At 37.1% G+C, this 26,224-nt stretch overlaps 1 protein-coding gene and 1 long non-coding RNA gene across 3 annotated transcripts; both read left to right on the forward strand.

Moving 5' to 3' along the window:
• The first annotated feature begins 2,032 nt into the window (after window positions 1-2,032).
• On the forward strand, window positions 2,033-4,171 carry LOC127119329 (40S ribosomal protein SA). Its single transcript, XM_051049545.1, has 5 exons — window positions 2,033-2,355; window positions 2,436-2,698; window positions 3,070-3,267; window positions 3,405-3,615; window positions 3,888-4,171. Exons 1-5 carry the CDS (start codon window positions 2,208-2,210, stop codon window positions 3,974-3,976), a joined length of 909 nt encoding a protein of 302 aa, XP_050905502.1. The 5' UTR covers window positions 2,033-2,207; the 3' UTR covers window positions 3,977-4,171.
• A 4,484-nt stretch (window positions 4,172-8,655) lies between these two features.
• On the forward strand, window positions 8,656-11,073 carry LOC127119330 (uncharacterized). 2 transcript variants are annotated; one of them, XR_007802756.1, is made up of 3 exons: window positions 9,200-10,154; window positions 10,261-10,415; window positions 10,613-11,073. It is a non-coding gene; the product is annotated as an uncharacterized LOC127119330 (long non-coding RNA). The 2 variants fall into 2 exon arrangements; XR_007802755.1 differs by having other exon boundaries at window positions 8,656-10,415.
• The last annotated feature ends 15,151 nt before the right edge of the window (window positions 11,074-26,224 follow it).

Raw genomic sequence — 26,224 nt, forward strand, 5'->3', positions numbered from 1 at the left:
GTCAATCCAGTATAAATATTACTCCTAATATTCATACCTATGTTTAAGACTTGATAACTCCTTATCCATGATCCATGAGATATGATTATCAATGTATATATATATAATAGTCTTAATGCTTTAATGTTATCCCACTTCACAACAAATATCGACTACAGATACTTTAAGAATAATGTCCTTATGTTTAATGAGATCTCATGATTAAGTCACACTTGATACACTAAAAAAACTAACTATTCTAGGGACTTCATTAAACAAATATAATAAAGAAAAAACCTTTTATTATTAATAAATAATTCGACACAAGTACCAAAAGTGTTGGTCTCTAGGGCTTACACCAACACTTATCAGGGTCAACACCCAAATGGGACTTCCTCTCGCCCAATCCTCCCGTGGACCAGTAATCCCCCTTATGAGAAGATGCAAAAGGCATGAGACGTCATCCAAGGTGATTGGTCATCCCGTTTATAGGAAGTTGGAAAGATGACGTATATGAATGCCACCTTTCAGCAAGAGCCGCTTGCATGCCATGGTTTATGATCATGTATGCAAAATAACATAAACCAACAAGACCAAAATAACACATAACATCTTGAAACCAATCAACAATGGGATGACCAAACTCCAATATCTTCTTGCCGTGGTCTACCAATTTCAGACAACAATGCTCTAGTCAAAAGAAAATATCACTATCATCATCGATTTAATTAGTTGAAAACATATGAATTTCAAAATAAAATAAATATACCTCACTTTCCCATACATGCCTAGTAACATGGTTGCCATATAAATGAAGTAAAGAGGTATCAAATAGGCCTATAGGCAACTCTCTAAAAGAGCATCGATAGCAGCTTCCTACTGCACTTCAGGGGCTTCAGGAACCTCAGGATTTGCTGTATCATATGCCTGAGAGAGTCGGCCATGATAACCATATGGGTAGGAACCTCGAGGATGCAAAGTCGATGCATCATCAAATGAGTTATCAGTAACTCATGGCCTCATGGTCCTCGCTGCAGCCTTCTCACGTCGTACTGACACGGTTTGTGACACATACCTGGTCCTAATTCGGCCAGTGTTTTTTCCAGCCATTTCACTTGTGTTAGAAACAAAGATAAATATAAACAACATGTCAGGACAATTTAATAAATTCTACGAAATCAACCAAATTTTTGCTTGAGTCTAATCCGAAGATGTATATCCGAAAATAATGCAGACCAAATCCGGAGATGCATCTCAGAACAAATCTGCAATTGTCTCAACCATGGCGAATACATCATTTCTGCCATAACAGTCCAAAAATACCTCAATGCATGTTCTTCTAGCCTACCAAAATCGTTTACAGTACTATCTAATGTACCTAAAATAACTAATGTAGCTTAAACAACTAGCTACAAATCAAAACACTTAGATAGAATTTTTAAAAACTTACCAAGTTAAATTGAATGTATGAGTTATGAGATGCTGGAAAGGAGGAGTTAGATCTTCATTGATAGAAGTTTGCTACAAAGAGAAGCTTGCATGTGACTAAGAGTTCAAAAACTTGAGAGGAGGAAGATACTTTTTTTTCTCCAGAAAATGAACAAGAAGGAAGTGAGAAAAGTAGTATAGCACGATATATGAAACAAAAGCATCCGGAGATATATCTCCGTGTATCTCCAAATCATCCACTAACTTTTGAATATATGATATTTATGGAGATGCATCATTAAACACATTTTTTACACATACGGAGATGCATCATTAAACACATTTTTTACACATACGGAGATGCATCTCCATATTAATTTTTGGCACGATGAAGGTGAGTCTTCAATTTAGTTTGAGAAATAACTAAAATAGTTACGTATAAAGATACATCTCCGGACTCTAGTGGTAGTCTAGACTTTTCATGATGACTTGGGATAACATAAGAGTGATAAGGGTGGGTAGAGTAACTTCCAAATTTGAATATTTTGGGTTAACGTGTTTATTAAGGCCCATTATGAAAAACTTGGGCCGTTATTTACCCGCCAAGTCATGAGCAATATGCACAACCCTCCTCAGTTTATGGGAGGCAGAAGTAAAAGTTGAGGCGTTGAAAGTAATTTCTTCTCAAACTATCGGTCATTCCCTAGTTTCAAAACCCTACTCAACTTATCTTCCTCAGATTTCATAATCGTTCAAGCGCCGCCGCACCGTGACTCCACCTTTCTCCGTCAACAGCAATCATGGCGACAAACTCCGGCACCGCCCCGCCACGTCAACTCTCCCAGAAAGAATCCGACATCCAGTTGATGCTGGCAGCGGACGTCCATCTCGGCACCAAAAACTGCGATTTTCAAATGGAGCGCTACATTTTCAAGCGCCGCAACGACGGTAAGCACAAATCAAATCACTTTGAAAAAGTTTCCTACGGTTTTTGTTGCAAATTTTTAATTTTGTATTCATTAATTTAGGTATTTATATTATAAATCTTGGAAAAACATGGGAAAAACTTCAGCTTGCTGCGAGGGTTATTGTTGCAATCGAGAACCCTCAGGATATTATTGTTCAATCTGCTAGACCTTATGGACAGAGAGCCGTTCTCAAATTTGCTCAGTATACCGGTGCTCATGCTATTGCTGGAAGACACACTCCTGGAACTTTTACCAATCAGCTTCAAACTTCATTCAGTGAGCCTCGTCTTCTCATCCTCACTGATCCAAGAACTGATCATCAGGTTTGTTCATTGGTTGATCTTGTGGAATAAATCCCTCAATTTTGTTCCTGTTATTATGATGTTAGGGTCTAAATTTACTGATTTTCATATACTATCAGGGATACTTAATATGTTTATCATTAGTTTAAGGACTAAGTGTATGTTTGGTTTTGTGATTAGAGCATTTAGAATTTGACATTTTGGTTTGCTTTCGAGTAGAAATGATTTTGCTTAGAATCTACTTTCCATAATCAATTTTATGGAATCAATAAGATAGTAATAGATTATGTATTAAATTGATGGGTTTATTAGTTTTTTGTGCATTGCCCTTTATGAGTTTTTCGTTTTAGCTTTGTCTATCAATGTTTTTATAATGATAAGGTTGTGTGCAGCCAATTAAAGAAGCAGCTCTTGGGAATATTCCTACAATTGCTTTCTGTGACACTGATTCTCCTATGCGATATGTTGACATTGGAATTCCTGCCAACAACAAAGGGAAGCATAGCATAGGTTGTCTCTTTTGGCTTTTGGCTAGGATGGTGTTGCAGATGCGTGGTACAATTCGCCCTGGTCTTAAATGGGATGTCATGGTAAACTGTTTTTTGCATTGTAATTGTTGGAGTTTTCTAGTCTTCTGTTAGATTTAGTATGAATGAATACACGGCATTCTTCTGTCCCTGCGGTTGAGTTCGCAGGTTTTGATTTTCTGATGTTTTCTTTGATGCAGGTTGATCTATTCTTCTATAGAGAACCAGAGGAGGCTAAGCAAGAAGAGGAGGACGAAGTTCCTGCTCCAGACTATGCCATTGCTGACTTCAATGCGGCTGCTAACCCCATTGATGGCCAGTGGCCTGCTGCAATCGATCAGTCATGGTCTGATGCTGCTCCACAACCTATTCCAGCAGTTCCTGCTGTCAACTGGGCAGCCCCAGAAGCTGGTACACGATTATGTGCTGTTGTGAAAAGATTTACAATAAACTATAAATTTCTGAACAACTTTGATATCCCTTGATCTCAAATTTTCTTTAGAGCTGTTACTGAGATTTGTTAAATTGATTTTTACTGTACTATGCTAATGTTTAGTTCGTTCACTTGTTTATTAATTCTCCATTCAAGGGTTTTCAGGGAATGAAATTGATGTAGCATGTGTGGTTTATTTAAAACTTTTCAGAATGGTTTCATGTTTTGCTGATGTACAGTCATCTTGCAGTTGCAGGGGACTGGGTTGAAGCTGTTCCACCACCACAACAAGCATCCGCTCCCGGAGTTGAAGCTATCCAAGCAACCGGCTGGGAATGATCTAGTAGTTTTGATATTATGGCAATCTATTTTTACCCCTTCCTCCTAAGTAACAGTGGTCCATTTTTTTGGTTGCCAAAAGAGATTTTCTTTCTTGTTTGGTATGAGTGGCAGAAATGTTGTTTAGCATCTGGGATATTTCTATAAGTTGTAATTTTTATTGTTAATGCAGTTATAAATTTATAATTTTTGAAATGTGCTGCTGTGATTTTTCCCCTCCTTGTTCTTAGTCTACATTTTGCTCGAAATCTATCTAAAAGAGTATGCTTCTGAACCCATATACATGTTCTATTATACATGTGTGAATTCTGGAATTGATATCAACCTTGGTCGGGCACATCTTTTTGTGGGTAATGTTTCTGTTAGGAATCAATCTGTGTTTTAGGCTGTCTCAAAGCCTGCTGCAAAAAAAAATTCTCTTCCATTTCTATTCAAAATATAAACACCGATGATGTTAGAAAGTTCAACTAAATAAATGTGTCAAGAAAATCATGAAAGGAGGAAGATGAATCAACTAGTAGAATATGATGGAGAAGAGCCACTGAGTTATTGAGGGAGAGGTTCCCTAGGGTGGCTCTCAGTTTGCAGTACCATATTGATACTGCGACAGTTTCTCCTTCCTCAATCGGTTCTAATCTCTAAGTACTGCAGCATGCACAAAATTCATCCTCCTTTGAATTTGTACTAGTATCAATACAGAAAGTTATAAAGTATTGCTTTTATGGTTCTGTTAATTTATTCTTACGCGAGTCATAAAAGGCTTACGCAGAAGTATATTCATATTTATCTATAATATTCTATTTCTTTTAAAAAATTCTATACAACCTCTAAATCATTAAGACCCGTTCAATATCTATAGATAGGTTGCGATTTTTCTAACTAGAGCCTTCTGAATTTTTTTGGATTGCCACTAATGAAAAGCTATATTTGAAAGGAACCTTACTATTCTCACAATTAAGTAAGCCTATTCTATCCTTCAACCACGAGTTTAAAATGTTCATCCATACTGATAAATTTTTGTGGAAGTTAACTTTAAAGCCTAATAAGATCTAAAAGAATTAGGTTGACTTAATGGCTTTTATGTTAGCCAAAAAAATTTCAACCAAAAGTAAAGGATCATTTGCAACTTGAAGATGAGATAACACATACTATATTAGATAGCTCTCTAACTTGATTCAACTACTGAGATTTTGCTCTTTGAAGTATAGACTCCTTATTATTGAGTTTGAGTAAAAATAAAAATAAATAAATCATATTTAATAATATTATTATTTAAAAATGATCTGATTATCAATTAAAGTAAATAAAAAAAAGACAATTGTATCATGATGAATAAATTTTTTATGTTTTTTTAGGAAATAATTTTATTTTATTTATAGATTATGTCTAATGTGGACCACCACTATAGGTGGTGTGGTGTGGTGTGTTGTGAAAATATTCTTTAATATGCATTTATTCTTTTCTTAGAGAAATGATTTATCTTTTCTTTATGGGTTATGTCTAACATGGACCAATATAGTATGAGGTCTTTTGTGGACATTGTTGGTGATAAATCTAAGAATAATTTGATTGACTAAAAGTAGATTTAACAGACTAAATAGTAACTTAAATAAATGACTAACATAAAACCAGACTAATTAAGCTTAATAAAAATAGAAATAGTATAACTTAAAAAATAAATAATCATTTTAAGTTTTAGAATCGTAATTGTGTGGCAATTTAGAGTTCCAAATGTACAAATATAAAATTGTTTTTGATTTGAGGTGGAAACAAAGTTGTTTAGTGAAAGGTGAAGTAGGGTTTGTCGACCGACTGAGCTTCTGGGACAGTGGATATGGGCTTGACTTGCATGGTTAACACTCCAACGTCCAAGTCAGTGAGATAATGAGAATATGTGTGAGCGTGAGAATGAATTTTAATAACTGAAAATGACACATTTTTTCTCTTAAATAATGGAAACAATTTAAACTAAAGCAGAGAGTGCGACGTGAATTACGGTCAACCATCTGATTGATCTAGACGACTGATAGTCCTCCTGAAGGTGAAATTACTTGCTTCAGGGAGAATATAGGATTACGTGTACATATCGCTTGCTATCTTGGCTCTATTATTGGACTTTTGTCTTGCATCTTATGGACGGTCTATAACAACTGCCCCCTAAGTCAATATCTCTATTATGTATGACAAAGGTTTGTCGTCCATGCTCTAGTCCGACTACTTGGTCAGAGGAGGTGAAAGTATTTGATGGGACATTGTAATCCTCAGTAATAGACACATTAAATACCTTTCTTATATTAGAAAACATTTTGATAGGAACAACTAACGTGTGTCCCCGTGCTAGCATGTAATGATGATTCCTCTTCTTTAGAATACTTGAGTACATTGAATAATCTTTGATGAAATCTTAACTGTTTGTAGTGCGCAGTGGATCGTACGATCCTTAATTGGTGAGGCACATATAAAAGGTTTCTAATTCATCATTTTACCCCTTTTCTGCCATTAATGACATGCAAAAGCACTTCTTCCTACCTCTCAACTTTAATTTCACTCGCAAGTTCTGTTGTTCCAAATTTTTGGTTGAGCTCATATGTGATCTTTGCTCGTTGGTTATTGACATGCGTAAATAACCAATATATTTTTCTTAAGAAAAAACCAACATCTTCATCTTACTTTTGCCATTTTTTTAGGGTTTTATGGGCAATGAGTTTTTGATATCTCTGCTTTACATTGATAGATTTTCCTTGTTGTTGACACCCTCCGGTAGAAGTAATTATGTTCTAACTTACTTCTTTATCCCATATTGTTTACTGAGGTGGGACTTTCATCCTACTAGGAGGTGCTTCCACCATATGAAAACAAAATGTGTCATTCTTGTCTAAGAATTCTCATTCTTCTTCACAGGCTTACATCTTCCACTCACCAACTTCAAGATCAGTGTCATGAATCATTTAATGATCACCCATTTGCAACTACATCTGGTGAGTTGAGCGCTTGTCAAGCTTTTTTAATATTGGTGAGAATATAAAGGGTGCGTGCCAACCGCTCACTATTATTTTATCTCTTCAAGACCTAAGTGATCACAACTAATCATGCACGAGATCTAGGTCTGATTTCTTTGAGGAAAGTCTCTAAATTATTTGAGACATACTCTCATAATGTAAAAAATTTCAAGGATAGTTTCTTCTTGGTCACTCCCCTCAACAAAGAATCTAATGCAAATATATGTTAAATAGAATTTTGGCCCCAATGCAAGTGCACTGATTTATTCCAAAAAATTTGGTGGAGAGCCATTTTTGATAGGAAACAACTATCATGCTTACAAGGAGGATTACCTTTATGGAGAAGAGGTGTATTAGAAGAGGAAACTAGCGGCCTTTTATGTGGAGCTTGGTTATGCCGACGTCGTTGTTCCTTTTGATGCATCATCAAAGAAACAACTTAAACGATTGAGACCCACCTGCTGATGAATGCTAGCACCGAAAAGAGAGGAAGATTATATTTGGTAAGTGGCATAGAAATCTTGCCCTATTCGACTAATTCCTTATATAATCTTATTTTTTACATCTCCCATGTTGGTTACGCAAATGTGATGAAGTTCCAGAAGAAATGCAATAGATGAAGAAAGATTCTCGAGATCTCTCTTCTGGAGTTTGTTCGTCCGGGTCATGGTGGACGGCAATCCATGTTTGTGAAGGAAAATTGCGATCCAAAATGCAACATAAATTAAAAAAATCTCCTTTAGTGATCCTTACGAATGTGCATGGCCAGTATAGAAATCGTTACCTCTTGTGACGATTGAAACCCTTGATGCAGATCTAAGGAGTGATCACAAGCGTTTAATGGTGATAACGCCTTAACTCAGTCCACACGAACGAATTCCTTTAGTCTCAGTGATAGCTGCTACGAATGAAGGCTTTGAGTGTGTGTGTGTAAGAGAGAGAGAAATGAAATTTCATCTAACGAAATGCTTCTACACAAGGGTTCTATTTATAGAACCACTTGTGTGGGGTACAAGATAAAAAAGCTCACTTAAGTGTATGTGACCCATATCTTATGATATACCAAAAATCACTTCAGCGCATGGTATCTTACTACATTTCGTATTCTACTTAAGTGCACTGTACCTTACGATGTTATATAATTCACTTAAATGCACCGTACCTTACGGTGTTCCTTATTTACTTTATCTCTCATCAATCTGTCCTTTTATGTGTGACCCTCTAGGTTTTCGTGAGATTGGAAATTATATTAAATCACGTATTTAACATGATAAACAGTGAGTGGTATCTAGCATCACATCACTGCTACCTGTCGCACCTCGAAAAAATGCGATCCCTCGCGATGGATGCGGAAAAATGTTGTTCGAACAGAGTCGCCACCGAACTTTATTTATTCCAACGAAAGAATAGGAAAATATCGATAAAACCTTTAAAAAATAGAATAATGGTCGTCGCAACCATATTCGGGTTCGGGAGTTGATTACGCAAGGGGAAGGTATTATATCCCTCACGTCCGTTGTACTTAACGGGAACCTTTTAGTTCAATTTTGTGATTTGAATGTTAACTTAGGTTGTTTGTTTTCTTCGAGTGAATAAAGGTTTAAAATAGAGATGGATGGAGACCTCATAAAAAGGAAAGGGGAGGTTTTTTATTAGTGTACTCACCAAGATCTCGCGATCTCGTGCCTACGTATCCTTATGGTGCAATAAGAAAATCAGAGCATTCGTAGTTCGGGGACCATGATTGGTTGGTGTGTTTTGTTCTATGAACGACTGTGTAGGTCAGAGTTCTAAAGGCTAAACATTGGCTTGTCTACTCTCGGTGGAGGCTCTAACACTAGTTTGTTGTGCGCATTATAAAGGATTGACAATGTTCTTTTTGAAAGAAAGGTTTTGGTCACACGGGGGGTGACAAGTTGAGTTAATATGTTTGATGTCTTGTTTGACTGGTTTCGATCGCACGAGGGCGAGAAAAGATAGACTTGATGGGTTAAGATATTTTGGTTGGATGACAATTACTCGGATAGTCGAGTAAGACAACTCGCATCCCAATAGTCGAGAAAGGGAATAGAAGAGTCTAGACCACTTTCTTTTTCATCCTTAATTATAAAAGGATTTAGTGATGATTAAGGTGTTCTGAATGGATGACGAATACTCGGATATCCGAGTAAGACAATTCGTATCCTAATAATCGGGAAAGGGAATAAAAGACTTTAGACCGCTTTTTTTTTTCATCTGAGCGATTATGAAAATGGGTTTATGTATGATTGATGTATTTTAGAATGAATGACAAGTACTTGAATGACTGAGTAAGACAACTCATATCCAAGCATTTGAGGAGAGGAATCAAACACGGTGGCAGGATACGAATTCCACGGCGGAGGGTATGAATATTCATGGAGGAGCTCAAGAACAACATGACAACGCCACCGTGGGCTGCACAGAATTTAATCAAATCCTCTACCCTACCTAAACAAAGCCTCTTAAATCCAAATCCATCCATGAAATTCACAAATAACCACTCAAAAACAACAAAATGCAATTTATAGTAAAACCCTAGAATTCTTGAAAAAACAGAGTTAACTCATCACCTTCAACCAAACCAAGCAGTACATAGAGGGTTTCTAATGGGTTAATCATGGAAAGGACTAGGGTACAACAATTTTGCTAAAATTGTGAAGAAGTCTACCTAACCGGAGTTAGTCCGGTGAAGTTCTCTCTGGCGACCCTCAGATAAGTCTATTTCCTTTCTTCTTCTACTTTTCGATGTCCTTCTTCTTCTACTTTTTCTGCGTGTCCTACTTTTATTTATGGTGTATTAGGTTTAGCTCACTTGAAGTTTTCCTGAGGAACCATGAATCATTCTCCTACTTTTCTGTTGGGTAAAGATTACCAAAAAAATATTTTGACAGCATAACAGTAGTGTAGAATGAATTTTTTTAGTATAATAACGTATCCTTCTTTATAGGAAGTTTTTTTGGGATTAGGATGAGATTCGTGGGCCATTGATGAGTTATGCATTTCTGACCATATTAATCCATTGGAGAGAATTTTCCTTAGATTTGTGGGGACCAAATATGGATCTTGCGAGTTTGTTAGGGAAAAATATCCTTCTTGTCTGTAGTAAGAAATTTCGTGGTGCTTGTAAAAGCTCGCTGTGAAACGCAAAATTTACTATGGTAACAATGTAATTTAATTTTTGTTGTTGTCATCATCTTGTTTTGCTTAGCGTATGATTTTAATTCCTTTACTCTAAATCATGGCTTTGTGACTTTATTTTGACAGGTTTTTTACTGGTGTGGTTGCAGCATCGTCGACATTGTCGTTGAGTACGTTGCATTGCATTTCACTTTGCAGTCGGATGCGCACAGTCTTGGTCATCGCTTATTTTGTGTAGCTGGGTGCATTGGTCTTGTGAATTCGTGCACTGATGCTAGCTGGTAGGTAACTCAAGCTTTATTTCATTGTTTTACTTCTGTTCCAATAGGTAATGATAAGGACTTTTAGCTTGTGTGCCACAAACCATATGTTGCAGAACAGATTCTGTATTTTAGGCCTGCAAATTCCATCGAGGGCTTTGCAATATAGTCCTCCTAACCTGTCATTGTTCTTGATGTTAGTTTATTGGTATTTACAGGTTAAACTTGGCTACGGTTTGACGTCGACATGCTTTCACTTGGAATGCTGCGTTTTGGATTGTTGCAACTCCATATTTTGGAATTTTGAAGCTTTAATGTTATCAGTAGCTCCATCTGCTTTGAACCGTTACATATATGCATCATCAGTGGACAACGAGTTGGAAAGGTTTACGACATAACCTATTTTGGGAGGAGTATTCTAAGCTGCTTCTATAGTCTTCTTTTGGTATCACGGCATGTCGTTCGTTGTTTTGTCATTCCGCCGCTCATGGTAGCTTGTTTTCAAATTGTCTTCTTTTGGTTTGTCCCTTTTTTTGCCATGTAGAGTTGTTATTTCAAATATGTAAAAATGAATAATGGTTTGGGTTGTAATGACCTTTGGTTTATTGGGTTAAATTGGTTCAGGTGAATGAACTGTGAGTTTTATGACGAAAATGGCTTTATGTTGAAATGTTTCAAATACATCTTTTCCTTTTTACCATAAAAAAAATGAGCTCAAAATTCTTCCTAAGAATTCAGGTTTTCCAATGCTCTAGTTCCATTATGATTTGAACGAGAAACTCGACGGTGCACCAAGGCCTATTAGATACACATCCCAAACGATGAACAAGGAGAAATTTTGGTTGATAGCCTTAAATGGTAATTTCCACTCTTAGAAATGATACAGAAACACCATCTTTGATTTAAATTTTGTACTAAACCTGAATCGTTTATCTTGCAACCTAAGTAATGACCCACCTCCAACTTTAAATGACGGTCAACAATCCCATAGAAGCCCCCAAAGTTTCGGAACAAACAACATATTAATAGGCCCATAACCTCACTAACGATCACATGTGTATGATGTAAACTAAACCTAACTGGTAAGAGCAAACCTCTAAGGTGAAGTAATTTTTACCCCAATAGAGCCTTTATTCGACCATGAGTAATGACTCAGCGCTTCAGGTTACTTCTGATGAATACTCAATCACGTAACAACCTAATGGAATGATGCATATGCAGTGAGAAGTTTAAACCGAACAGAAATACAATTAAATGGGAAAATTTCTGGGTATGACACTACCCAAGACACAAAAATGTCATGTGATCTGACAAATCCTTTTGCAATAATACTTGTGTGTACAATTACCATTTTGCCCTTATGTCTATATTGAACACAAGGCATAGACTGTGTCATCCTTGTCCAGTTCAATATTGGGCCCTTATACATTTATCCTGTTACGTAGGATGAACAAATTCTATCTAGGTCACTCATGTCCCTCAGCATGCTTCTTGGAGTACCCATCAACTGTCTTTATGGTCATCCAGTTACGGGCAATGATTGATCAACAATAAAGTCCTCGACTCTATATTTAGGGTCAATAGTGGTTTCAGGTCTAAGGGTGGTATACATCATTATCACCATGAGAATAACTTATGACACTTTGCATAACATTCTATGTGGTAGTCTCATAACGGGTCAATCCAGTATAAATATTACTCCTAATATTCATACCTATGTTTAAGACTTGATAACTCCTTATCGATGATCCATGATATGTGATCATCAGTCTAAATGCATAATAGTCTTAATGCTTTAATGTTATCCCACTTCACAACAAAGCTCGACTACGGATACTTTAAGAATAATGTCCTTATGTTTAATGGGATCTCATGATTAAGTCACACTTGATACATTAAATGGACTAGTTATTCTATGGACTTTATTAAACAAACATAATAAAGAAAAACCTTTTATTATTAATAAATAATTCGATACAAGTACCAAAAGTATTGGTCTCTAGGGCTTACACCAACAATCTTCCACTAGCACTAGAGCCAATCAGGAATACCCCTAATACCCATAGATCTAGTATGCCCATCATGCTTCTGCTGCACAAGAGGCTTTGTTAGTGGATCAACAATATTGTCAAGTGTAGGTACTTTACATATTTTCACATCTCCTCTATCTATTATCTCTCGAATGAGGTGATAACGCCTGAGTATGTGTTTGGATCATTTGTGAAATCTAGGCTCCTTAGCTTGTGCGATAGCACCATTTTTATCATAATAGAGATCAATGGGATCCACAATGCTAGGAATTATGCCAAGTTCACTAATGAACTTTTTGTTCCAAACATCTTCCTTTGCTGCACTTGACGCAACACTATACTCGACCTCGATTGGAGAATCAACAACTATATCTTGCTTTGAACTTTTCCAGCTCACAGCGTCACCGTTTAAGCAAAACACATAACCAGATTGTGATCTAAAGTCATCCTTATCTGTCTGGAAGCTAGCACCGGTGTATCCAATTACATCAAGCTCTTCCTGACCTCGATATATCAAGAATGAGTCCTTAGTCCTTCTCAAATACTTAAGGATATTCTTGACATCTACCCAATGAGCATCACCGGGATCAAATTGGTACCTACTCGTTGCACTTAAAGCATACGAGACATATGGTCGAGTACATAACATGGCATACATGATAGATCCTATTGCAGATGCATTTGGAATCTTATTCATGCGATCCCTTTCTTCCTTAGTTAAAGGGGATTATGTATTTGATAGACACATGCCATGTTGCATAGGTATGAATCCTTTCTTGGAATCATGCATATTAAAGCGTCTCATCACTTTGTCTATGTATGTACTATGACTTAGGCCAAACAGTTTTTGTGATTTATCTCTATAAATCCTGATTCCTAATATATAGGCTGCTTCACCTAGGTCTTTCATATAAAAGCATTCCCCAACCAAGACTTTACTTGTTGTAGGGTAGGGACATCGTTTCCAATGAGTAATATGTCATCTACATATAATACCAGGAAGACGATCATGCTCTCACTAACCTTCTTGTAGACACAAGGCTCATATTCATTCTTGATGAATCCATATTGTTTTACTGTTTCATCAAAACAAAGATTCCAGCTTCTGGAAGCTTGCTTCAATCCATAGATTGATCTCTATAACTTACATATCTTTTGGACTTCTTCTGGTATGCCAAATCCTTCAGGCTGTGTCATGTACACATCCTCAAGAAGATTCCTATTAAGGGAAGCAGTTTTAACATCCATATGCCATTTTCATAATCATGATATGTAACGATAGCAAGTAAAATCCGAATAGATTTAAGCATTGCAACTGGTGAAAAGGTTTCATCATAGTCAACCCCATGAATTTGTTTATATCATTTTGCAACCACTATTGCCTTATAGGTATGTACCTTACCATCCATGTAAGTCTTCTTTTTGAAGACCCACTTGCATCCTATAGGATTAACTCTTACATGAGGCTCTACCAAGGTCCAAACCTGGTTTGTGTACATGGAATCCATTTCATATTTCATGGCTTCTAGCCACTTCTCAAACTCGGGACCAATTATGGCCTCTTGGTAGGTCACAGTCTCATCTTGATCCATGAGTAATACATCACCTTGATCAGTTATGAGATATCCATATCTCTCATGTAGTTGACATATCCTGCTTGACCTACGATGATCTTGTTCTACTTGAGCAGGTTGCTCTTCCAGAACTACTTGTGTTTCCTGCTCTAATTCCTCCGTAGGTGTATCAATGCTTTGTGATTCATGAATTTCTTCAAGCTCTACTTTCCTCCCACTGATTCCTTTGTAAATAAAATCCTTTTCTAGGAAGACTTCAGTTCAAGCGACAAACACTTTTCCGTCAGAATGATTGTAGAAGTAATACCCCATTATTTCTCTAGGATACCCAACAAATAAGCATTTGTCATATTTGGGCTCAAGCTTAGTTGAAATTTGTCATTTCACATAAACTTCTCAACCCCAAATCTTCATGTAAGACATATGTGGTTTCTTACCACTCCATATCTCATATGGTGTCTTCTCAACCTTTTTGGATGGAACACGGTTAAGTGTGTAAGCTGCTGCCAATAATGCATGTCCCCAAAAGGAGTTTGGAAGATCGGTGTGACTCATCATGGATTGGAATATGTCTAACAAGGTTCGATTTCTTCTCTCAGATACACCGTTCCATTGGGGTGTTCCAGGAGGAGTAAGTTAGGATAGAATCCCACACTCTTTCAGATGGTCATCAAACTCTAGGCTTAAATATTCACCACCTCGATCTGATCGAAGAGTTTTTAATATTCTTACCTAGTTGGTTTTGTACTTCATTCTTGAATTCCTTGAACTTTTCAAAGGACTCTGATTTGTATTTCATTAAATACATATAACCATATCTACTGAAATCATTAGTAAATATGATGAAGTACTGAAAACCTACTCTAGATGGTATGTTCAGTGGTTCACATACATCAGTATGTATGAGGGCAAAAGATCATTAGCTCTTTCACCTTTTCCTGTGAATGGAGACTTTGTCCTCTTTCCAATTAAACAAGATCTGCATGGCTCATATGATTCATAATCAAAAGAGTCCAAGAGTCCATCTTTATGGAGTTTGGGAATGCGTTTCTCATTTATGTGGCCTAATCGACAATACCAAAGGTAAGTTGGATTTTACTCATTAGGTTTCATCCTTTTAGTATTAATGCTATAAATACGCATTAATACGAATGAAGGCTCAGTCCACACGAACAGATTCCTTCAGTCTCAGTGCTAGCTGCTACGAATGAAGGCTTTGAGTGTGTGTGTGTGTGTGTGTGTGTGTGTGTGTGTGTGAGAGAGAGAGAGAGAGAGAGAGAGAGAGAATTTCATCAAGTGAAATGCTTCTGCGTAAGGGTTCTATTTATAGAACCACTTGTGTGGGCTGCAAGCTAAAAATCCCACTTAAGTGTATGTGGCCCATATCTTATGGTATACTAAAAATCACTTAAGCGCGTGGTACCTTACCACATTTCATATTCTACTTAAGTGCACCGTACCTTACAATGTTCTACAATTCATTTAAGTGCATCGTACCTTACGGTGTTCCTTATTTACTATATCTCTCATCAATCTGTCCTTTTGTGTGTGACCTTGTAGGTTTTCGCGATATTGGCAATTATATTAAATCACGTATTTAACATAATAAACAGTGAGCGGTATCTAGCGACACATCACTGCTACCCAAGACACGAAAATTTCATGTGATTTGAGAAATCCTTTTTTGTGTGATAATACTTGTGTGTACAATTACCATTTTTTCCTTTATGTCTATATTGAACACAAGGCATAGACCGTGCCGTCCTTGTCCAATTCAATATTGGGCCCTTAGACATTTATCCTGTTACGCAGGATTGGAAAATTCCATCTAGGTCAGTCATGTCCCTCAATATGCTTCGTGGAATACCCATCAACTGTCTTTATGGTCATCTAGTTACGGACAATGTTTGATCATCAATAAAACACTCGACTCTACATCTAGGGTCCATAGTGGTTTCAAGTCGAAGGGTGGTATACACCACTATAACCATGAGAATAACTTATGACACTTTGAATAATATTCTATGTATTATTCTCATAGCGGGTCAATCCAGTATAAATATTACTCCTAATATTCATACCTATGTTTAAGACTTGATAACTCCTTATCCATGATCCATGATATGTGATCATCAGTCTGTATACATAATAGTCTTAATGATTTAATGTTATCCCACTTTACAATAAAGCTCGACTACAAATACTTTAAGAATAATGTCTTTATGTTTAATGGGATCTCATGATTAAGTCACACTTGATACATTAAATGGACTAACTATTCTAGGGACTTTATTAAATAGACATAATAAATAAATAGTCTTTTATTATTAATAAATAATTCGATATAAGTACCAAAAATATTGGCCTTTAGGGCTTACACCAATAGTAGACTATCACTTTCGGATTGTGAACGATTCACAAAGGTCTCTCCAAGAATTTATGCTCCCATCTAGGAGTGTCTTGAACCATGTCATTGCATATCCGATTAAGGTTAGTGCAAAGAGCTTGCATTTTACTACTTCCAGAGCGTGATAATGGCCTAATCTGTTGTTTACGTGCTAGACATGTTTGTTTGAATTTTCGGTCCCATCATAGATTTGAAGCTTCAAAGGCTTCTCCAATGATCTCAGAATCCTTCTATCAAGGATGTAAGAAGACAAAGGGTTCTTTTTTCTTTCTGGACTCAAGGTGTCTTTGTCATACCTCTCACTCCTTTGATGGTGGTTGACCTCTAGGAGCGTGCAACTACCACTTCCCCCTTAGGTTCAAGGAAATGAGTCTCGTGTCTTTGGTGACGAGTGAGAAGCGACGACCTTAGGGTCTCTCCTCATGGTGATACTACTCTAACATAGTCCGGCTCAAGAATGACGACTTGATTATCGTGGGAGGACGCCCCTTGCACAAAACTATTCTTTAGAGTGACATGTTGTAGACTCTCTTCAATCCTATAGAGCATCTTTACCAAGAATTATGAATTTTGTTATTGCACCATGTTATAAACATTATTCAATAGATTGTTTGCTCTATGTATGCTAATGTTAATATGTAACAACTGAAGGTCAGAGAGCGTTTTCTATCCAGGTATCACATGTAGAGGTGAAAGTGGATGTGAAGGTTCGTCTTGATAAAATTGTTGCGTGGATCCGAAGAACGAAAGAGTTTAGAAGACTCATTGACCGACTCTCAGTGGAGAAATATCTTGTTTTGAGGAATTGGAAGGAGATGCTACTAAGATTGAATTATTCTCTCTTTGAGGGAGATGAGACACATCTTCAGCAACTCCGACGACGGTTTGCCGTTAAATGGTGAATCAAATGGCCTTGGATACCACCATGGATGCAAATTTGAAGAATTTTTTTGTTGGAAAAGGAAGTTGAGATTTTGAGGAAGAAGATCGAGAAACAGAGCTCTGAACTTCTAAGAGAGAAAATCTGGATCTCTAAATTGAAGAAGATTTGAAGGTGTAAATATGCGGGAATCGGAATTTGATTCCCATAGACGACATTATTGTTATGTGGTGGAACCAAAATTGTTCGGTGAACAATGAAGTAGTGCTTATTACGATGGACTTGAACATTCACTACGGTGGAGAGGTGGATGATCTATAAGGTTAACACTTCAACGTTCAAACCAATGAGAGAATGAAAAATGACGTTAGAGTGACAATGAATATTAAACGTGAGAATGCCATGTTTTCTCTTAAATAATGGGAATAATTTAAATCAAAAGCAGATAGTACGACTGGATTGTGCTCAGTAATCTGATTGATCTGAATAGTTTGATAGCATTCTTAAAAATGGAATTACCTACTTCAAAGAAAATAGAAATCTACATATACTTTACATTTATTTTCTTCTCTACCGCATAATCGTTCGTCTTAACCATTATAGAATGCAGAATACGGATAATAGTTTCCTCAAATTTTCTAATGTTCAATCAAATAGCACTCTCTATCAAATAAATGATAGTAGTAATTTGTCTAAATTGATGTCACATCCCACACAATTTTAAACACAATTTTTATATAGATTAAAAATTTAAATTTCATACTGTTAGCTAACTAATTTCGGCTAAGGGGGAAGGCCAACTTCGACTAGGGGATCTGTCAGAGCCTCCTCGACAAGATGGTGGACGAGTTTGAAAATTTACACCTGTAAGCCTTGGTCGAAGTCGAAGGTTTTGGGAAGTGAAGGAAAACATGGACACTCAAGGAGATCGTGGGTAGTTATTTGCCAAGATGGGGGAAGTGAACCGACGCGTGGCATCATGAGATGGTTTTGTAACCTCCAGACGGTTGATTTTAGCTAGTATTTAAGCCAATGTTAGGTGAGATTCTAGAGGTGGCAATTTGAACATTTGCATTAGGGGTAAAGCTTTAAGTATCAAAGCGTTTACGAGAAAAAAGTCACTCTCCTCACAAAAATGTATTTTGCCTCCACTTTATATTTACAAGTCATTTAATGTTACAAAGTTTACCTTTTGTCTTTCTTGTTTTATCGTTTATACTTTTGTTTCAGTACTTTATTATTTCTAATTTCCATTCCCATTTTACCTTTATCACCTCCCTAACTCATCAAGAGTTGCGTTTACCCCTTTTTTAAACCTTTCAAGAACACTGTTTACCAAAGAATCATACACCCCAAACACTAAGTCCAGGACTTTATAGCCGGTCCTGCAAGTAACCCTCTTATAGGAAGGCTAGAGATTATTGAGCAAACAACAAATTGGCATACCTGGTAGGGCCTCGACAGTGTTAAGTTGTATGTGATTGCACTGTGGAAAAATGACGTCTCATAGACCCCACGAAGAAACGTCTTCGGAGGGAGACACAACGATGCTCCAGGCCATCGACACCGACTCTAGTATGGCGTCGATAGTTTCAACAGTGTTTATAGGATCAATTCGGACGCCGTGTTAGCCACAGACGCCGACAGCGACAACCATGGGAACTATGGGGCAACATATACCTAGTTTCACGATTCCCATGCACAGAACATTGGGATTGCCAACGGAGTTTATGGAAAATATGCATAATCTCAGTTCGACTTACAGCGATACCTCGTCATCACCATTCCCTCATTATCAGGGGTTTGGACCTTTGGCAACCCCATTTGGTCGACCCCTAGGTTTCGGATTGACGTCTCGACCAGTCCCAACTTTTACGTCAAGCTTTGTTGTCGTTATGAGACAACAGATGGACGAAAGCAACCATGAAATGGTACACATGCTAACTCAGCAAATGGGTACTATTTTGAGGCTATTGATCCAGGATTCGACGCAAAGTTATCAGCAACTGGCAACCCAAATGACAAGGATTGGAGATTTTTTGGGAGCTCCAAGGGCTCAAGTTCATAGAAATCCCACGCCTCCTCCTCGACTGGAAACATCGGTTCAACAAGAGGAGATGACAGATGATACTGTCGAACATGAATATCAGGAATTTGAACACATCCCAATGGTGGTACTGGTTAACCGAACTAGGATCTAGACCAGGTGGTTCGGTAAGTTCGACACAATGCATCCATAAGGGAACAAAACCTAGAGGCTATTGTCGAACGAATCATAGTGTGAAACGGAGTAAGTCCTTGCCTCCAACGGCCGACGTACTCTTCGCCTCTACCGGATTTTGTCTTATAGACAGAATTGCAAAGGGGATGGAAAGTCCCAAAATTTACTAAGTTCACTGGGGATACTAAAGAATCCACCGTCGAGCACGTGTCCAGGTACCAGACCGAGGCTAGAGACATAGCGAACAATGAGGATTTGAAGTTAAAATACTTCCCAAGTTCTCTGACAAAAAATGCGTTCACATGGTTCACGATGTAACACCCCGATAAAAATATGATAATTATTTAATTTAAGTTAATAAGTATATTTATTAATTTAATTAAATAATTGGATTATTATTGGATTATTATTATTGGAATGATAAAGTTGGAATATATATAAAGAGTTCTAGTTGGTAAAAAGGGTTTTTCACGTGAAAACCAGAGAAGCGACAGAAAGTGAGAAAAGGGCAAAGAGGAAGAGCAAGAGAGCAAGGGTTGAAGAAAGGAAAAGCTTGAAGCTAAAGGATTTGCCGGATTAACTCAGGTAAGGGGGGTTTATCGTCGTTTAATGGGTATTATGGATTAACATGTGATGGGTAGTAATAAGCCATTGATTGACTCTAATTAGGTTTTGAGAAATACCTTGAATTGCGATGAATGAATTACGTTAAAAACTGTGAAAGAACCTATAATTGGATGAGTTGTAAATTTCTAGACGTGTAGCTTTTTACGGAATTGAAATCGGAGGTCCGGAATGTAAGAACAAAAATTGTTCTTCAACAGATTCCTTGATTTTGATGATAACAAAGGATGAAACCAAAAATGGCACCCTAACGAAAAGTTTCTAAGTGTGCAGGATTCTAAAGAAAGAAGGAAGAAATCTGATGATGTCATCAGATACAAAACTAGATCAGATACAAATTATCAAATGATCAGAAGCATCTGAAATGGAGACACGTTCAAGAAAGTCTAACTCTGAGCAAAACAGCAATACATCAGAAGCATCTGAACAAGAAGTAAACTCTAGATGTTCTGACTCTGAACAACGCTATCTCTAAGCTTCAGAAGTTATCAGCGCTATCTGAAGAAACTATCTGAACTCAAGAGATCAACATCAGAAGCAAGATTCCAAGATTCTCCAGAAACACAAATACTCTGAGCATGAAATTGCTAATCATGAAAGAGTAACGTTTAAGTCAAGAAAAGATTTGCAAATGGATTTCCTAATTGAGAAAGAGACGTTAATCTCCAATCTCAATAAAGAAAATACTACTTGTGGTAAGTAGTCATTTCAAGAAGAAAAGTCATCCTGCAGAAGCTATTTATGTGATGGCGTAACTTCATCTCAATATCCACCAGTTTCAACTACTACTTCAACGAATATATAAATAGGCTGCAAATCAACCTTGAACTATAAGCAAGCCAACAAGCCAAAATTATACTGAAACTTCAACACTCAAGAAAAACACTTTCTAAGATCTTCACAAAGCTTTTGCTTATAACGTGAAAAACTCTTGTTCTTAATTTTGTAATACTTGCTTTCTTAGAAGCACTCTAGTTTACATAAATCTTTCTTCTATTGTTTGTTGATTTCCTAAAGTGACTCTGTGTAGTCTGTATACTTGAGAGGGCTAAGAGATTTTTATCTTAGACGTTGTTTGTAATCTTTCAAGATTAGTGGATTAAGTCCTTGTTGAAGGCGAAATCACCTTGGCCGGGTGGACTGGAGTAGCTTTGTGTTATAAGCGAACCAGTATAAAATCCTTGTGTGATTTTCATTTTGAAAAACGCTTATTTTTCCAAACAATTCAAACCCCCCCTTTCTTGTTTTTCTTACCTTCAATTGGTATCAGAGCTCCGGCTCTGTTATTGATTTTCTAATCAAACACTTAACCGTGTAGAGAGATCCAGTACGAGAAAAACAATGGCCCACTCAAATGAAAGAGATTCTTACAATGCTAAGCCTCCTGTTTTTGATGGAGAGAAATTTGATTACTGGAAAGATAGAATCGAAAGTTTCTTTCTGGGTTATGATGCTGACCTCTGGGACATTGTCACAGATGGATATACACCTCCAGTCTTGGAAAATGGAGCTGAAGTTCCCAGAAACAAGATGTCAGAAGATCAGAAACGTATCTTCAAAAATCATCACAAGGCCAAAACAATACTTCTAAATGCTATATCATACAACGAATATGAAAAGATCACCAAAAGAGAGACAACCAAAGATATACTTGACTCTCTGAAGATGACCCATGAAGGAAACTCCCAAGTCAAGGAGACGAAGGCTCTGGCGCTTATCCAGAAATATGAAGCCTTCAAAATGGAAGATGAAGAAGCTATAGAGGCTATGTTTTCCAGATTTCAAACTCTTATTGCAGGTCTCAAGGTGCTGGACAAAGGATACACAACTGCAGATCATGTTAAGAAGATAGTCAGAAGTCTGCCAAAGAAATAGAGACCTATGGTTACTGCTCTGAAGCTGTCAAAGGATCTGAACAATATCAGCCTTGAAGAACTTGTTAGTTCTCTCAGAAGCCATGAGATAGAACTAGAGGAGGATGAGCCTCAGAAAAAGAACAAGTCAGTAGCGCTAAAGTCCAGATCTGAAAGACGGAAACCTGACAGAACCAAAGCTCTCCAGGCAGAAGCTGAAGATACTGACGATTCTGAACCAGAAGACTCTGATGATGAAGAAGAGTTGTCCCTACTAACCAGAAGAGTCAAGCAACTCTGGAAAAAGAGGAACAACAACAACTTCAGAAGATCAAGACCCAGAGGGGATCGATCAGAGTCAACTTCAAAAGGTAAAGCTAACAAAGATATTACCTGTTATGAATGTAAAGAAACAGGTCATTACAGAAATGAATGCCCCAAGCTGAAGAAAGACAACTCTAGAAAAGAAAGCTTCAAGAAAAATATCTTCAGAACAAAGAAAGGATTAATGGCCACCTGGGATGATAGTGAATCTGGATCATCAGAATCTGACTCTGATGAACAGGCCAACGTAGCACTTATGGCTATCACATCCAGCAGCTTAGATGAAGAATCTGAAGAGGTATTTTCTGAACTTTTTCGATCTGACTTAGAATCATGTTTGTCAGAAACTCTTACCTCTTATCAGAAATTAAAACAAAAGTTTAAAAACATTAAAGGCTGTCTTAAAGCAAAATTTGAAGAGTGTAGTGAACTTGAGATGACAATTCTAGCACAAGAAGATACGATTAGATCTTTAACATTAGAAAGAGATGGAGCTAAAAGAAATAACTTAGAATTAGAAGAAGCGTTGTCTCAAGCACCACAAACTTCAAATAAAATTATTTATAAATATGAAGAAGCCTTTCAAGAATTTCTGAAGAATGGGATAGATAGGAGTATTATGGCATCCATGATTTATGGAGTAAGTCAGAACAATAGAAGGGGAATTGGTTATGATCCTAAGGAAGATAAAACTTCTACCAGTGACCAAATTAAATCTCCTTTTTCATATCACTACACACACACACACAAGAACACAAATTTAAAAATGCTAGAAGACCCAAAGTTATAAGAAACTCTGGGAAAACTAATCTAAAAGGACCCAAGAGATTCTGGGTACCGAAAGATAAGATTATCTATGTTGCAGATATCCTATGCAGCAAAGTTCAGACACCAGTCATGGTACCTGGACTCTGGATGCTCGGGACACATGACGGGAAGAAAGTCTATGTTCCAAAGTCTGGAACTTAAAGACGCTGGATTTGTAGGCTTCGGAGGAGATCAGAAAGGAAGGATCAGAGGCTCCGAAACTATTGGTAATGGTACTCTTCCCTCTATATCTGATGTTCTTTATGTAGAAGGATTAATGCATAACTTGTTATCCTTAAGTCAATTAAGTGATAACGGTTATGATGTAATCTTCAATCAAAAAACATGTAAAGCCATTAATCAGAACGATGGCTCTGTCCTTTTCACAGGCAAGAGGAAAAACAACATTTACAAAATAAATCTTTCTGATTTAAAAGATCAAAATGTTAAATGTCTAATGTCAGTTCACGAAGAGCAATGGGTATGGCATAGACGCTTGGGCCACATTAGCATGAGGAAACTTTCTCAGCTAACTAAACTCGAGTTAGTCAGAGGCCTACCTAAACTGAAGTTTTCTTCAGATGCTCTGTGTGAAGCTTGTCAGAAAGGAAAATTTTCAAAAACATCTTTTAAAAAGAAAAATGTTGTTTCTACCTCTAAGCCTCTGGAACTTCTTCACATTGACTTATTTGGTCCTGTGAAAACAACATCAGTTAATGGAAAGAAGTATGGACTAGTCATTGTTGATGATTACAGTCGCTGGACATGGGTAAAATTCCTAAAGCACAAGAGTGAGTCTCACTCTGTATTCACTAGTTTCTGTTCCAAAGTGCAAAAAGAATTTGACTCTAAAATTGTTAGAGTCAGAAGTGATCATGGTGGAGAATTTGAAAACAAAGATTTTGAAGAATTATTTGATTCTAATGGAATATCCCATGATTTCTCCTGCCCTAGAACTCCACAACAAAATGGAGTTGTAGAAAGGAAGAATAGGACACTCCAAGAGATGGCCAGAACCATGATCAATGAAACTAATGTAGCAAAGCACTTTTGGGCAGAAGCTGTAAATACAGCGTGTTACATTCAGAATAGAATCTCTATAAGACCTATTCTAGAAAAGACTCCCTATGAACTGTGTAAAGGAAGAAAACCAAACATTTCATATTTTCATCCTTTTGGATGTTCTTGTTTTATACTAAATACTAAAGAACATCTGAACAAGTTTGATTCCAAAGCACAGAAAGGTATTATGTTAGGATACTCAGAACGCTCTAAAGGCTACAGAGTATACAACACAGAAACCAAAATTGTGGAAGAATCAATTCATGTCAGATTTGATGATAAGCTTGACCCTGAAAAGTCAAAGCTAGTTGAAAAGTTTGCAGATTTGGAAATCACTCTTGTAGAGTCTGATAAAACTCCAGAAGATACTGTCACTCAAAACTCTGAAGAAATAAAATCTCCAGAAATCCCAAAGAAAGTCAAAAGTCGTATTAATGTATCTGAAGATTTGATTCTGGGAAACAAGGACGAACCTGTCAGAACAAGATCTACCTTCAGAACTTCTGAAGATATTCCTCTGGGACTAGTGTCTCTGATTGAGCCTACGTCTTGTGATGAAGCACTTCAGGATAACGACTGGGTGGCAGCTATGCAAGAAGAATTGGATCAATTCTCAAAGAATGATGTCTGGGATCTCGTTCCTAAACCCAGAGGCACTCATGTCATTGGAACCAGATGGGTTTTCAGAAACAAGCTGAACGAGAAAGGAGAAGTTGTCAGAAACAAAGCTCGACTGGTAGCTCAAGGTTACAGTCAACAAGAAGGTATTGACTATAATGAAACCTTTGCTCCAGTCGCGAGGTTAGAATCTATTCGTCTTCTTGTATCTTTTGCTATTAATCATTCTATTAAATTATATCAAATGGATGTCAAGAGTGCATTTCTTAATGGTTATATTTCAGAAGAAGTGTATGTCAATCAACCTCCAGGTTTTGAAAATTCAAACTTTCCAGAACATGTTTTTAAACTTAAGAAATCCTTATATGGACTTAAACAAGCTCCCAGAGCTTGGTATGAACGATTAAGCAATTTTCTTCTGGAACAAAATTTTATCAGAGGGAAAGTTGATTCTACACTCTTCTGTAAAAACCTTAATAATGATCTCATGATATGCCAAATTTATGTTGATGATATTATTTTTGGTTCTGCTAATATCTCTGTTTGCCAAGAATTTTCTAAGTTAATGCAGGCAGAATTTGAAATGAGTTTAATGCAAGAATTAAAATTCTTTCTGGGAATTCAAATTAATCAAACTCCAGAAGTCACGTACGTTCATCAAAGCAAGTACATTAAAGACGTTCTGAAGAAGTTTGACATGACTGAATGCAACTCTGCAAAAACTCCCATGCACCCAACTTGCATTCTGGAGAAGGAAGAGGTAAGCAACAAGGTTTGTCAGAAGCTCTATCGAGGTATGATAGGCTCTCTCCTCTATCTGACTGCTACTCGTCCTGATATTCTCTTTAGTGTCTGTCTTTGTGCCAGATTCCAATCAGATCCTAGAGAATCTCATTTAACAGCAGTTAAAAGAATTCTTAAGTATCTGAAAGGAACTCCTAACCTGGGCCTGATGTATGAGAAAACATCAGAGTATAGACTCTCGGGTTATTGTGATGCAGATTATGCAGGAGATAGAATAGAACGAAAAAGCACATCTGGGAATTGCCAGCTTCTGGGAAACAATCTAATCTCCTGGGCTAGCAAAAGACAGTCAACTATTGCTCTATCAACTGCAGAAGCAGAATACATCTCAGCATCACTGTGCACAACTCAGATGCTCTGGATGAAGCATCAGCTAGAAGATCTACAAATCTTTGAGAGTAACATTCCTATCTTTTGTGATAATACTGCTGCTATTTGTTTAAGTAAGAATCCCATTCTACATTCCAGAGCCAAACACATAGAAATAAAACATCATTTTATCAGAGACTATGTTCAGAAAGGGATAGTAACATTGAAGTTCATTGATACAGAACATCAATGGGCAGATATCTTTACTAAGCCTCTAGCTGAAGATAGATTTCTTTTTATCTTAGAACATCTGAACA

The sequence above is a fragment of the Lathyrus oleraceus genome, chromosome 2 (genome assembly GCF_024323335.1).
Source record: "Lathyrus oleraceus cultivar Zhongwan6 chromosome 2, CAAS_Psat_ZW6_1.0, whole genome shotgun sequence".
Classification (NCBI taxonomy): Eukaryota; Viridiplantae; Streptophyta; class Magnoliopsida; order Fabales; family Fabaceae; genus Lathyrus; species Lathyrus oleraceus.

Bases quoted from the DNA above. Each gene is read 5' to 3' on its own strand.
- LOC127119329 (XM_051049545.1), top strand. From the start codon at position 2,208: ATGGCGACAAACTCCGGCACCGCCCCGCCACGTCAACTCTCCCAGAAA. The intron at 2,699-3,069 runs GTTTGTTCATTG...GGTTGTGTGCAG, and splicing joins ATCCAAGAACTGATCATCAG to CCAATTAAAGAAGCAGCTCT. The intron at 3,268-3,404 runs GTAAACTGTTTT...TCTTTGATGCAG, and splicing joins GTCTTAAATGGGATGTCATG to GTTGATCTATTCTTCTATAG.